The 14768-nt window shown below is 36.8% G+C and overlaps 1 protein-coding gene across 4 annotated transcripts in view; it reads right to left on the reverse strand.

Annotated features, from left to right (window-relative positions):
* Positions 1-14768, reverse strand: part of MEF2C (myocyte enhancer factor 2C) — a 183425-nt gene that overhangs the window by 12298 nt on the left and 156359 nt on the right. For all 4 annotated transcript variants that reach the window (XM_011978009.1, XM_011978006.1, XM_011978008.1 and 1 more), the window contains one exon: positions 1173-1345. In XM_011978009.1, coding sequence (XP_011833399.1) covers positions 1173-1345 — 173 coding nt within the window. The remainder of the gene's footprint in view (positions 1-1172; positions 1346-14768) is intronic.

A 14768-nucleotide genomic window follows, 5' to 3' on the forward strand; every position in this document is an offset into this window, starting at 1 on the left:
CCAGAGAGGGACCTAACTGACCCATCACAGATTCCCTGGGACAGCATCAGTTTTAAGGGACCTGGAATAAATCTGTTGATAGAGATGGCTTGTCATGCACGACCCACACTGCTTGGATGTAGCCCTGTAGGAGGTTATATTTATTAGATCCAGTTTTTTCTGAAGGGAATGTTGCATATTATGTGATTTTTTTGGTTGATATTCAAAATTAATCTGCACTGTGCCATAATAAACTAATCATCTCGCAGGACTGTTGTACCCTGAAGCTTGCCACAGAGCAGAGAAAGCAAAAAAAAAAAAAAAAAAGAAATGTGTTTGCAGAGTGATCTAAATTTGTCTACTGAATCTTGGTGTTAAACGTTCTTGCTCTTAAGCAAAGCTAATTTGTAGAACACTGATGTAAGGCTCTTGGTTGTTGAATTTGGTCCCACAACATTATCTTCATCTTAGGCATGCAGACCCAGAAGAAAGAAAAATGACAGCGTCTGGGGATATAATCTCTATTTAAAATTTCTTATTTATTTATCTTTCTTAGAGGTGCTACAATTGTTTTTTGATGTAAAATATAACCTTTGTTCTTAAAATGCCTAACATTTTAACACAATTTGCTTTTGAGAGATAGCTATTTTCATGAAGTACATATATGGAAAGATGAATTGAGGTAGTGTGCAGGCATGTGATGTATTAGATATTATCATTGCAATACATCTAAGAAAGGATTCGCTAATTAACAGGAGAAAGTTCATTTAGAAATTATGGAAAGTATTTTTTCATTGTCAGCATGTTGAGGAAATAAATATTGTAAAAATACTATGTTATGAAGTACCTTATTACCTATTATTACTCTGCTTATGGGACATAGAGATTGACTGATAGTAGTGTGATTTTTTTCCAGCTATAAATTGAAAGCCTTAAAAGAAAATGTTTTTCTTGTCCTAGAACATCAGCCTAGTGAAGTTCACTAGATTTTTTTTTTTTTTTTTAACACGGAAAAGGGAAATGCAAACCAGTTACCAGAAATAATAGCTAATGCAAGCAACACTCTGTCAATGGCACTGATGTGTTCATTTTCTGGGAGAATGTAAGTAATTCATCAAGTTAGACAAACATAAAAACAGCAAAACATATACAAAACATTATCAATATTTATTTAAAATGTAGTTTTGTATTACCACTGATGGCATCGTATTCTTGCTGCCTGGTGGAATAAGAACTCGGAGATCTGGTTTACGGTTATTCATTCCTAAATTCATTGGGGGAGGAGATTTTGCTTGCATATTCTTGTTCAAGTTACCAGGTGAGACCAGCAGACCTGGTGAGTTTCGGGGATTGCCATACCCGTTCCCTGTTAAGAAAAAACAATAAAGCACTCAGGAAGAAATCTAGGTCAAATATGTTTCCCAAGAATACACAACATGAGAATAAAAGCAAAAGCTTAATGGTAAGACATACATTACAAAACCATAGGATGACTGATTTGACCTCCATGGGACAAGTAACCCATTTAATTATTCAATAGTCCTCTGAAGGAAGATTAGAAACTTTTTATGAGAAGAGAGCCAATATACATCAACTTGCTCAGAAATCAGCATATACTTTTTTCCTATCAAAAATATTCAGGAAGAAAGTCAGACAGTAGTTCAGGGTCTAAGAAAAGCACAGAACTGGTCTTGCACTTTAATTGACTAGCTTGGCGGAGGCCTGGCTGGCGTGACTCACTCTTTCAGTTCACTGGTTTGGGTTTTATTTTGTGTGTCTGTGTGTCCTTAAATGAAGAAAGGGCATACCAGCAAGACTGTAATTTCTAGGACATGCAGGAGGAGGGGAAGCTGCTTACACATTTTGCTGTTCAGTTCCGCTTTTCTCTGAGTGAATTCTCTCTACGGTTTTTCTTCCATCTACTTTGCCCTCCTCACTAAGTTCAGTGTACAACCCTTGCTTTCCTGCTCTCACAGAACTTCAGAAAGCAAAACTCCTTCCCTGGAGCTGAAATGAAGTGATGATGCCCCCGCTAAAGTGCTGATTCACCAAGGCACAGGAATAGCCATTGAACGGGAAGACTGAAAGGGTTTTCTTAAGTCTCTGATGTTCAGCACCCTACTAACAGAAAAGTGGATATCCCAAGGTCTCTGTTTTTCATATTTCAAAATATGACCAAGAGAGCTAGGGAGGAGTTGATTACAAATGCCAGCAGAGCTGGCATGAGAGCGGACTCAGAAAGACATCTGCTGACTTCCTCTACTGCCTCCGAAGGGAGAATAAGAGAAATCAGCTACCTGATTCAACAATCCTTGCTAGAAACTAGACATTTGTCTTCTGAAGCTCTCTAAAGGAGACAATTAAACCTCACTGTTATTGTCATCATTACAAAACACAAGTATCTATTACCCCTGCATGAATGAGATTGTGTGCTACCCAGTGAGGATGCAAAGACAAGGCCCCAGGCTTGAAAAGCTCTGAAATCTCTTTGTGGTAATCCAATACATACTCATGGAAAACATAAAGACCAATACAAGGCAGCGTAGAGTTCACGGAAGAGGTAGGAATTGATGAGGGCCTTGAAGGAAGAAAGGGCCATAGGAAGATACACTAGGTTTGTGATGAAGCGGTAGGAAAGGGCTGAGGTAGGAGTTTATAGAGCCTGGTAAGGCGTACTGAGAGGAACCTGTTTAGAAGGGGACCTATGAAAAGAGAGGGGTATCAGAGGCTCTGGAGGGATGCAGGTGTTGGCTTGTGGAGATCTTGAATTCCAGGATAAAAGGCCTTGGGTTTATACGGTGGAAATGAAAGTTTCAGAGTAGAGGTATGACACAGACCTGTAAGTGGTCAGAAAGATCTACTGGCATTGGCATACTCAGGAATTAGTAAGACTTGCTAGTGTGGACCAGTCTGGAGACTAGCTTGACCAGTCTGGAGACTAGCCTGAGATAGAGGCCATGAGGAACTGGAAAGGCAGGGCAAAGGTATATTTCAGGAGATATTTATGGAAACAGCTTTAGAAGCAAAATATATTTGAGGCACACTGCATAAAGCACGTTTGTTCTTCATATCCCCTTCATTTACCTGTCTCATTTTATGGATGAATAAACAGGCTGAATATATAACAAATAACCACAAGATTAAGTCTGTCAATTGGATTATGAATAAAATTATCCTAGTTCCTGGGGTAAAAAAAAAAAAAAAACCCAAAAATAAAACAAACTGGACACCCCAAAAACATGTGTTGAGCACACAGGAGTCACTTAAGAAATGTTGGTTGAATCTGAATATAAATTCCCTTCTATAAGAAAACTTCTGGAAAATTAGCCAAATTCTCTAAAGCTGATAAATATGACAAACGCCAAAATTTTCTTTACAGTAAATTCGAACAGTATTCCGTGGCAAAAGCTGTTACAGCAAACAATGCATTTACCTTCTCTCACTAGAAGAAAAAAACAAACAAAAGAGAGTATGTTCACTTTAAAAAAATGCTTGACAAAATGGAGTGCTTAGAGGAGTTTTATATTTAATATGTCATCCTGAATCATTATTGTGAATATGTTATGAACTTAGTTTGAATTAATAGATTCTACGGGATAAAAAGAGAATGAGAACATCAAGGTCAATTCTGCTCTATACTTTGCTGTCAGCTGAAGGTCAGATGGACACACTGAAGACATATGTCACTTATCTATGAAGTCTGTGTGAGATCTGGTTTATATAAACAATCAAATGGAAAATTAGCTGGGTAATTTCAAAAGAAGGGGGAAAAAAAGATCAGTTAAGCAGTGCAATGAAGCTTGAATAGATCAGAAGAAACTAAAACCCCAGCTCGGTAGATGCCGATACTGGTTTGCATGGAGGAGTTATTTTGCTAAAAGGAAGTAAAACCGCTTCGTGAAATGTGTTGTCCTGTGATATGACAAGCACTGGGCCAGTGTGTGAAAATGGAAATGCTTCACAGAGGCCTTGAGAAAAGTTTTTTTTTTTTTTTTTTTTTTTTGCATTTTCTACAGTAAACTCTCTGAGAAATTCCAACAAAGCCTATGTCTTTTTGCCCACATTATTTAAACAGTTATTCAGGGCATCAGTAGGGGGGAAAAAGTAAACATACATTGTAGTTTTTCATTCAATAAATACCTCAAAACTAAAAAAAAAGATTTAAAAAGCTTTCTACTTTTCTCTTGGAATATTTCCTGTTATTTGGAAATTATGCCATTTTAGAAGATTAGTCACATATTTTAAGGTGTTTACATACTGAAATGTAAAATATTTTGAACCATGATGACACTTTTAAATTCATATTTTTGGAGCATTGAGTTATTTTTAAGAACAAATAAATTCTGCTTTTTGCTAGTGAATTTCTGCTGTTTCTAGCATATTGTGCCAGCTAGCATTTTGGAGCCGTATAATAACCATTTCTGTTTCCAGCCACCAAATTGTTATTCTTTGGGCATAATATAGATTCAGGAATGCAAGACTGTGGATCCTAAACCAGTGATATAGAAACCTATCATTTGAAAATCAATGATGAATACATGCGTGTGGTTTACTGCTAAGAAGAGCCTGCATTTAAACCGGCTGGGAAACCGCAGCCTCCTCCTCACTCAGAACGCTGCGGCCTGTGTTGAGCCTGTTGTCCCACCTTAAGATAAATTCACCAAAGAGAATGGTCGCATTTAAATTCAGGGGTCCAGGAGGTGGGAAACACCACCTCCCAACAACCTTCTAATACACAGATTCAACCTTTATTCATGCTATGTTTTAAAATTACCCTCTGCCTGGACAATTATCAATTTAGACGTGACTGTATGCAGATGTCACATTCCTCTGACCACTTAAAGGCACAAAAATTATAAAGCAGGAGTGAATGGATTTCCTGATTATAGATTATAAGAAAATGAAGTACAGACCAACTTTAGAGTCAGTTTGTTTTATAGTTTCATTTGATTAAAAATATTGTTTTACATAAAAATAACAAATTTAAGCATATATGAGTTAACTTACATAAAGGATTGTAGAATCTACTTCTTCTGGTACAAGTTTGTATATCCTCATATTAAAATTAGTGTCAATACATAGAGCTTGAATGTGGTGTTAGGAGAAAAAACATTTTTCTCCCCAGTTAACTAGCAAACACTTGCTGCATTTTTTTTTATTGACTCCTATTTTAAGAAGTTGTAAATTCAAAGAACATATTCCTGGCTTAAGATATTATGAGGAAGGCATTTTGCCTTGTCTCACAGAGCTCACTTGAACATGTAGCTCTCTTTGAGCTCAAAGTTCTGAAACTTTCTTTTATTTGGATGTTTAGGCATTTTGAGTTTTCTTCACTTGTTCCTTTTTCTTTTCTAGGACTTTCAATTATGAATACAAGCATATAAGACTAATAAGCACAAACAGAACTAGTCACTATGGACCATGGCTAATTCTGTCATCGGCATAACCATTTTTTAATCTACCAAAGTGCCATCTTCCATCATCCTCCCTTCCTTCTTCCATCTTCATATCCAATGAGATACCAAATCTTGTTCATTTTTCTTCAAAAATGCCCGTCTCTACTTCCACTGCCGCCATCTTAGCTTTGGCTTTCATCACCATTTGAATAAATATTTCAGCAACTCTCCATCTGGGCCTCTGGTCTCTAGTTGAGAGGTTCTTCACTAGGCCTTAAGAAGAGTTTCAGGCCTTCAGAGGAGTTCCTTAAAGCTGTATTTAAACTTTTGTGCATTTGTGTGATGCTAACCAACTCATTCAAGGAAGTCTTTCTAAACTGCTACTTCCATCATGTTCCTTTTTATACATGAATGCTTAACACAGTTGAGTCAGTGCCCTGCCTGGCTCTCAGAACTGTCTACAGTTGACACACTCTATCTATGAAATCTAATTTCCAATGGACACAGCCTGCCTTATGGTCCGTGGAATATATGCAAATCTTTGCTCTAGCAGTTCAATAACTGGCAGTATTGGCTCTCCTGTTTAATTCAAATTTATCTTTTAAGGATCAACTGAAGTTCCAACTCTTTCATGATGCTTTTCAGACAACTTCAGACCACACTGAATTCACTCCCCTCTGCTGCAATTAGAGGCAGTGATAATACACAGAGTACTAGTTCTTTATATGTTTCAGGTGCTTCGCAAATAGATATAAAGAATATGCTAGAAAAATTAAGAATTATTCAGGAAAGACACTAAAAGGTAAGTTATTGAGGGACAACGAGGTGAGAACTGAAAATGTAATGAGTAACTTGGTAAATTCAAACGTCAAGGGTCTCTTCTCTTTATGCTACTTGAGAACATTTTACATTTTAGATAATGATTGCAAACTGATGACCAAGTACACTATTGAGACAAACTGCTTATCAACCATGTAATACGAAAGCCAGGAAATCATGTAAGTGCCCACCTACTAAATTTGTTTATAGAGGGTTAATTAAAGCTACTTTTCTACCTGTTGCACCTGTTAATCATTTCACAGCACATTACCTTAGCTAACTGCAAGTGGTAGACTCAAACAAGTCAGACATTTTCCCTAATGAAAATGAAAAGTTGAAGTCTCTGATATTTTCTTCCACACTGAGGCGTACTTGCTGCCACAGGTTATCGTTATATCAAGATAAATCTCAACATGAATTTACTCATACAGAACTTTTCACCAAAAGATGAGCTGCATGATATCCTAGGAAAAAGAATGGTGGCAGCGTGGCTATTAAGAGTGAACAGGAATTTATCAGATGGTTCAGAGAGAGGCTTTGTGGAGAGAAGGAATGCAGGACAGAGAGATCTTGGAGTTGAGAAGCAGGGGGAATTCCTCTGAAGATGAAACACCGGGTCTTGTGCAGCATACAGTTTTCCGAAGTTGAAAAAGAAGGCTTGGCTAACATGAACCTCTCAGATTATGTTAACTTCACACTGTAGGCTTTATACTAAATTTCTACCAAACTTTATACTCTAGAAAATGAGCGCCTAAGATAGCTTCCAAGTTGTTAGCTTTGTTAAATTTGTGTTAGGAAAAGAACAATGATGGCAGTGGAAAGGAGAGACAAAAGGGGGTTGGACTGCTGTTAGAGAAGCTAGTTAGAATGACTTGCTCTAGAATACATGAGAAATGATGTCTGAATGAGGCAGCACAGAGGGAAAAATTTACAGGCAGCCAGGAGTTGGGGACAAGAAGAGATAAGGCAGAGAAATCTAGTTTTTACTCAAGATGTTTCTGTTAAGAGTTCTCTCAACCCTACTGAGCCTTAGTTTTCTCAATAGAAGTACTTCCTTAGTGTGAGAGAAGCATAAAAGTAATCTGAATGAGAGGCTCTCAGGTACTCATCTGAGGCAGTCATTGACAATCTTACCATCCAACAATATTAGCAATCGCAAACACAATGTATAGTATTATTTACCAATAACACAACATTAAGCATACACATTAACTGCTCAGAAGATTACCAAGCACTTGTAACTGCTATGTAAGTGTTAGATATTGTAAATGGATGTAAAGCACTTTTAATTCTCACAAGAACAGCCCTGTGGAATACTAAGAGTATCCCTATGAAAAATGAGGAATGAGAAAATCAAAGAAAAGGGAGGTCCAGGAATTTGCTCAATGTCAAACAGCTATCAGCTAGTGGAGCTATGATTTGAACCCCAAGTAGTGTGTCCAGAGTCCATGCCTTGAAGTACAACACTACACTGCTCCTTCAGAACTGGTCATGCTGTGAGATAGTGAAAGCCTTTCTATGTCGAGTCTCATTTTCAAATTATGGGGATACAAATGAAGAGAGGACACGACTGATTTGTGAGACTAGGGACAGGACAGTCAAGTTGTCCTAAGCCAGAGGTGATGTGCAAGTTTGAGGGACATGTTGTAACTTGGGCACAATAAATAGTAATTTTGGTTCAGAAGACACTGAATTTGCATAAGGAGGCACAAAATGGTGATGTTTCAAACCACATTTCTGGTCTCTTTCTGGATAAATAAATATTTACAAGTAGGAAATACTGGGTTTAGCTAAACTGAACACCAGAGTAGCTGCTTTAACTTTCAGTGTGCTATTTTGAGTGGATGATTAAATATGCTTTTAAAAGTAGTTTTTGTAATATTTAAATCAATAATCTTCTCCCCTGTAATATACTCAAATGGTAATGATGCTTACCTATTTACTGTCACTTTAGGAGACCAGCTTCTATCAGAAACACCTAATGTTACAGTGAAATGTCTAGTATTTTTTAGTATCCGCGATTAGTTGTTATCTGGGAAATAACTTCTAATATATAAATGTATAAAAATAATTTAGTAACTTGTTAATAGTATCTGATTTTGAGGGATTTGAAGCAAATTGCCACAGGAAAACATTAAACTGAAAATATAGCTGGACCTCTGAAGTATCGATTTGCTGCTTTTACTTCAACAAAATGTTTTACTCACTTTAAAAAAAAAATTAAAGCTATTTTGAAAACAGTTACAGCATACTGGGTTGTTAGACAGGAAATGTCACATACATAATAATGCTCACTATCATCAATTAATTTTATATTTTAGTTTTAAGATTAAAAGTTAGTTTCCAATATCAGGATACTGTTTTGTGCCTCAAATGAACATACATCTTTTTATTGAAAATCACTTTACATTGTGTATCGTAAGCTTGCTCATACAATCCCCTACTCTATTGGAAGTGACAGTTGAAAAAAAAATTAGTGGAAAAATATGATCTTCTAGACTGCAGACCTAGACTGAATGCCTGAAACCTTGTTACATGTGCTAGGAACTGTAAGTTACTCAGCTGCTGTGTATCAACATCAGTTTTTTTTTTTGTTTTTTGTTTTTGTTTTTTTTTTTTTTTGAGAAAAAAGATATTTTACATTGAATAGCTCTAAGAGAAAGGACAACCACAAAACATTCAGGGGTCAGAAATCTGGGAATGATCAAAATTTCAATATGCTTAATGTAGAATGGGGGCAAATCAGAGTTCTGATTCTTATCTTGCTAAAGACTCCTGATTAGGGATTCTTACACACAAAATAAAGGCTCCACTTTTTCTGGGGTTTTCTTAGGGAAATTATATGATAATGCATAATGTTAGACTATGAAGAAACTCCTGTGAAACCTCAGTGCATTCTGTGGTATATTCTTAGAAAAATACCCCAAGACTACACCAAAGCCAGAACTATTCTTGGCCATACCAGTTCGGGGGCATCAGACGTTCTAAAAAGAGAGCTGTCGCTTCTCTTTGACCATGTCACCTGATGCTGGACCAAAGCTTCAGGAATTTCATATCTAGCCTATTTGTCCTTGATGTTTCTTGGGCTGTGTTTTGCTCAGCGATTGTGTGTGTGTGTGTGTGTGTGAGAGAGAGAGAGAGAGAGAAAGAGAGAAATTAACAGTCTGTCAATGAGACAATGAGCTTTTAACGTACAGCACATACTATGTAAGCTCTGGATTATGAGGAGAGGTAAAGAATTTTTATTTATTACTAAGTTGTTTTTCCAAAGATTCAGAGTCCATAAAGTAGGTTTGTGTTGGCAAACGACTTTCTCATTTGTCCTAATGGTAATGTGGACTTAGGCATCACCATCCCAGCTTTTGACAGATGAGGAAACTGAGGCTTAAGAAGTTTCCGTTACTTGACTGAGATCACCCTGTCAGCAAGGAAGAGAGCTTTGATTTGAATCCAAAATGCAGGTTGCTACCATTACATTACAAAAGCCAGATGTCTGAGATTTAGCAAGCATCCTTGTATTTGCAAATAAGGAAGAAATTGACAATCTGATGTTTCCAGGATACATATATAAAAAACCCAAATATCATTCTCCTTTGAGTACTGATTTACTGAAGGGATAGTTTTTAATTGCACCATATAAATGCTATTGAACCACACTATCTTTAAAAAATTCCATTTAACTATGAATGATAGATTTATGACTCATTTAATTGTTCACTTCTTGAGATTTTGGGGCTGTCTCTTTGCTAAAAATGAGGGGGTGTCTTCATTATTGACACAATCGCTCATTCTTTCAGTCATTTTTATAAACAAAAATATTGAGACAGTATAAATTAGAGAGAGCGTGACAGAAGAGAAAGAATAATTACTTGTGGTTTTAACATTTACACAACTGCTGCGAACACATCAGAAGTTCATAACGTTCAAAGTGAAATGTGTTGCACTGAACTGTACTGCTCTCACATTCTGCTTCAGATTTATTAATACATCTGCTTTACTTCCACCCTTGAGGATAGGAGCCCTGTGCTGGACATCTCCGTGAAGCCTACTGGTGTGCTCCCTTCACCACACATTTCATAAATACTACCGGAACTGCATTAAACTAAACACTATAACCAGACAGGCTAGAAAAATCAAGAATGTAGATGATTATAACCATAGCTCACATGTATTAATAAACACTTACTCTGGGGCAGAAACTGTGTTAGATGCCTTGCATCAATTATCTCATTTAATTTTTACATCAATCCTGAAAAAGAGGAGTTTAACAGACTTTTCAAGGGCAATAGTGCCATTCCTAAAATAATTTGTAAACACATACTTTTCTTGGTTGTTTTATTATTTTGAATATCTGCCTCTGGAATCTTTCCCCAAACTTCAAAAATTTTGCTCCCTGGTTTTACAGTTTTCACTGAGTTGCTTAATATTAGACACAACTAAAGATTCAGTTTTCTTGATTGTTAGGTAAATTAAGGTTGTAATGTTTGAATATGTAAACTGGCCATACATTTAGTTTCCTCTTACTACTATATTATAATATTCTATACTAGTATAGCAGGGTTTTTCCCCCTTACACTTTAAATACAACATAATTGGTTCTTTATCGTAACTGGAGGTGGTGGGTGGTCTCTAGGGCCAAGAAATTGTAAAAAGAAGGCATAATGTCTAGTAAAATGGATAAACTTAAATATTGAGTTAAAACAATTGAAATGGAGCAATAATAAACGCAGTGAATACTTAGCACCTTTTGGAGGTATCAGTTGGTTATAAACTTAAACTGTTTATCCAAGGTTCTTGGTACAATACTTAAGTTTAACATAGCTAATGATCTTTCAAATATGATACTGTATCATGACTAAATACTCTTTGGATTGAAATTCGACTGAAACATACTATGTAAGTGTAACTGCAAAATTTAAGTGATTGGCAAAGGTTTGTCTAAAAACAGCAGATTATACTCTTGGCCGACAGCCTTGAAGCACCGAGTGAGAAAGTCCCTGGTAAGTAAAAAATTGATTTCCAAAAGTGGGGGTTTTTAACCACATCCCCCCTTCAGCATCTGCTGTCTACTGATGCACAATGTCACATCACTGATGAGTATGAAAAAAGCTTTCCTTTCCGTGTTATCTCCAAATAAAATCTTATCGTGATGCCAAAGATAGGGAAGAGGAACCTAATAGGTGTATAAAGAAAAAAGACTGCTTGGGAAAAAAGACAAATTTTGAATAAAACTAGTATTTCAGGGGGAAATATTAACAGCTTGAATTTAATATTAAAAACAACCAAGGTTTTATTATCCTTCACACTAATAGCTTAAATCAATGGGATATGAGTAAAGAAACCAATCTTCACAGTAGTTTGCTGTATATATAGAAGGATAGAGGATATGTTTTCCTGGGCAACAAAAATGCAAACTTGTTAAAGCCAATCTTTTAAACTAAAATTTTAGCCACTTCACTGATACTTTAAATCACTAAGTAAGAAATGCAGAGAAGTCTTTCTGGCTGATAAGAAAGTCAGCCAGGAAATTTTTGATAAGTATTCTTGAAAACAAATACTTGCAAAACAATGGTACTGGTACAGAAAAATTAAGCATTGTCTGACCTTTCCTCTTTCCACTTAGTTCTGTTTTGTAATACGCTAAGTTTTTTCTTTTTCAATGCTAGATGAATTACAAAAATATAAGCAAAATTTTATGATTATATTATCATAAAACATTGCGTGTAAATGGATTATAAAAATATTTGTTTCTTATCTCTAATCTGAGTAAGTACTAAGTTCAAAGGTGCTAAGTCATGATCTAAGGTCTTGCTAGATGGAGTCCTTCCAGAGTCTGGAAACCAGATCTCCTATTCACTGCTCAGTATTTATCCACGGCAGTACACTGCCACCATCAACTCTCCACGTATTTAGCTGACATAAATTAAGCATTCCAGAAGTGACAATGCTTGACAACCAAATGCATAAAATGGTAAACAATTAACAATCAAAATAAGGAAACAGCTGTTAGTTTCTTTTTATATAAAATTATATCTAATTTACAATAAATGCTAATTAAAAGTATTAACCAATATACATAAATCTCCTTTGCCTTCTTGTCAAATAGCTATGTAGATTGTAAAATTATCTTAAATGTTCAAGGGGATTCCTAAAGGTTTTTCTTTTCTTTTTTCTCTTTCTCTTTTTGGTCTCAACTACGAATCAATAAATCCTTGAGCACACTAGTCCTTTCTACTCAATAAAAGGCAATCATATTATCAAAGTGAAAACAAAGGACACTAACAGGATAGTGAATAATCCAACACAAGGCATTGCTGTGCTAATGGTTATTTCCATTAAATCTAATAACTACAAAACAACCGAACTTGATCTTACAATCATCAATAACCACTCAGATTAGCACATTAAAAGCTTTAATGTGGTTGGGCATGGTGACTCACGCCTGTAATCTCAGCACTTTGGGAGGCTGAGGTGCGCAGATTGCCTGAGCTCAGGAGTTTGTGATCAGCCTTGACAACAGGGTGAAACCCCGTCTCTACTAAAATACAAAAAATTAGCTGGGCATGGCCGCATGCACCTGTATAGTCCCAGCTACTCAGGAGGCTGAGGCAGGAGAATTGCTTGAACCCGGGAGGCGGAGGTTGCAGTGAGCTGAGATCGCACCACTGCACTCCAGCCTGGGTGACAGAGCAAGAAGCTTTCTGAAAAAAAAAAAAAAAAAAAAAAAAAAGAAAAAAAGTTTTATTCGTTTTAATGTACAGAGTTATGACAACATGTTATTTTAAAAGCAATGACTTTTCATTTAGGTTGCTGAAGGAATTAAGTAGTAGATGAATAACCATCAACTGAAACCTTAGAAAAGTCACTGTTACTAACTAAAGTATTATAATGACTTGCTGTATATTTCTCTTATACTAAGCGTACAACCCCATCCCGCTACTTCTTTATTACCTTTTGCCTTCATCTTTGAAAGTATTTCAAGTTAAGTGATGATAAGCAGTTCATTGTTTTAAGAGGTGATTTGTGATGATCTGAGATAGTAATCCACATTTCATTTACTGCTATATGTCAGCTCTTTAGGTTTTCCACTAAGAATATTAGAGGAGTTAGTGAAACTTTGCTTTACTGGCCCAGGGTACTCAGCCATTTAATCAAATAGTTAATTAAACATTCATATACTGTTTCAGAAAAATACATTGTTTTTGTGAGTTACAGATCAAAGTAATATCTTTTTGTATTGAAAATTACATAATTTCTTTGAAATGTTCCTTCTGGTTTACATCAACACTATTAAAACTTTATGGCTAGAAGATCCATTTCTCCCTTACTCAGCTGAAAAACATTTACTGAGTATCTGCTGTGTGCTAACGCTTATGTGTTAAACTGGGAATACAAACTGAATAAGAAACAGTTTGCCTCCATAGAGCTGAGTGTCCTAGAGAGATGTGCCCAGATGTTGCAGTCATAATGCAATGAGAAATGTAATGTTGGTACAGGCTGCTATGGAAGCACAGGAAAGAGGTGCATAACCTCTCTGTTAGAGTCAGGAAAGGCTTTTCTCAAATGGCTGAACTGAATTCTGTGGGATGACAAAGAGTGCTCAGTAGCATGAAGCAGGAGAAAGAAAGGCGTGCTAGGATTGCATAGGTAAGAGCAAGCGGCCGTGACATTGCCAAGTGGCGGCACAGTGTAGTAATTAAGCGCACACACTCTGAGGCTGGGTGCAGAGGCTCATTCCTATAATCCTAGCACTTTGGGAAGCCAAGGAGAGAGGACTGCTTGAATCCAGGAGTTCAAGACCAGCCTGAAAATCATAGCAAGATCCCATCTCTATAAGGAAAAAAAATTAAAAAATTGTCAAGCATGATGGTGCATGCCTGTGGTCCCAGCTACTCAGTAGGCTGAGGCGGAGGACTGCTTGAGACTGAGAGGTTGAGGCTGCAGTGAGCCCAGATCACACCACTGCACTCCAACCTGGATGACAGAGCAAGACACTGTATCAAAACACACACATATACACACACACTATGGAACCCGACTGCCTGGATTCCTCCTTGGGTAATTACTTAATTTCCCTGTGCCTCAGTTTCCCAATCTGTAGAAAGGGCATAATGTGAACACTTACTTTAAGCGACTATTACGAAAATGATACTTTTTGCAGAGCGCACAGTAAGACCAGTTTAAATGTTTACTGTTAGTAGAGTTGGACGGCTGGGTTCTTGATGGCAGTGGCAGAAGGGAAGAAGGTTAAGGCTGGAGAGTAGGAATGGGCCCAGGGATAAGAGGTTCATGGTCAATTCTGAAAAAGAAGCCATAGCTGGATTTTTGGCATGTGAATGATGACCTACAGTTAGCTTAAGGTTTTAAGAAAGAACAAGCAGTCCTGGGGAGACTGGAGCAGGATGCAATATAAAGCAGGGAGGTGAATTAGGAGGTTCTAGAAACTTACTGGATGATGGTATGATAGAAAAGGATGGCTCAGGCACTGGATAGGAAAGATGCCACACTTTACGATCAAACTGAGCTGCAAAAAAGTGTGCTTACCTTTTTGGCCTTTAGTATTTATAGGGACAT

Source organism: Mandrillus leucophaeus, unplaced genomic scaffold, assembly GCF_000951045.1.
Source record: "Mandrillus leucophaeus isolate KB7577 unplaced genomic scaffold, Mleu.le_1.0 Scaffold187, whole genome shotgun sequence".
In the NCBI taxonomy this organism is placed as follows: Eukaryota; Metazoa; Chordata; class Mammalia; order Primates; family Cercopithecidae; genus Mandrillus; species Mandrillus leucophaeus.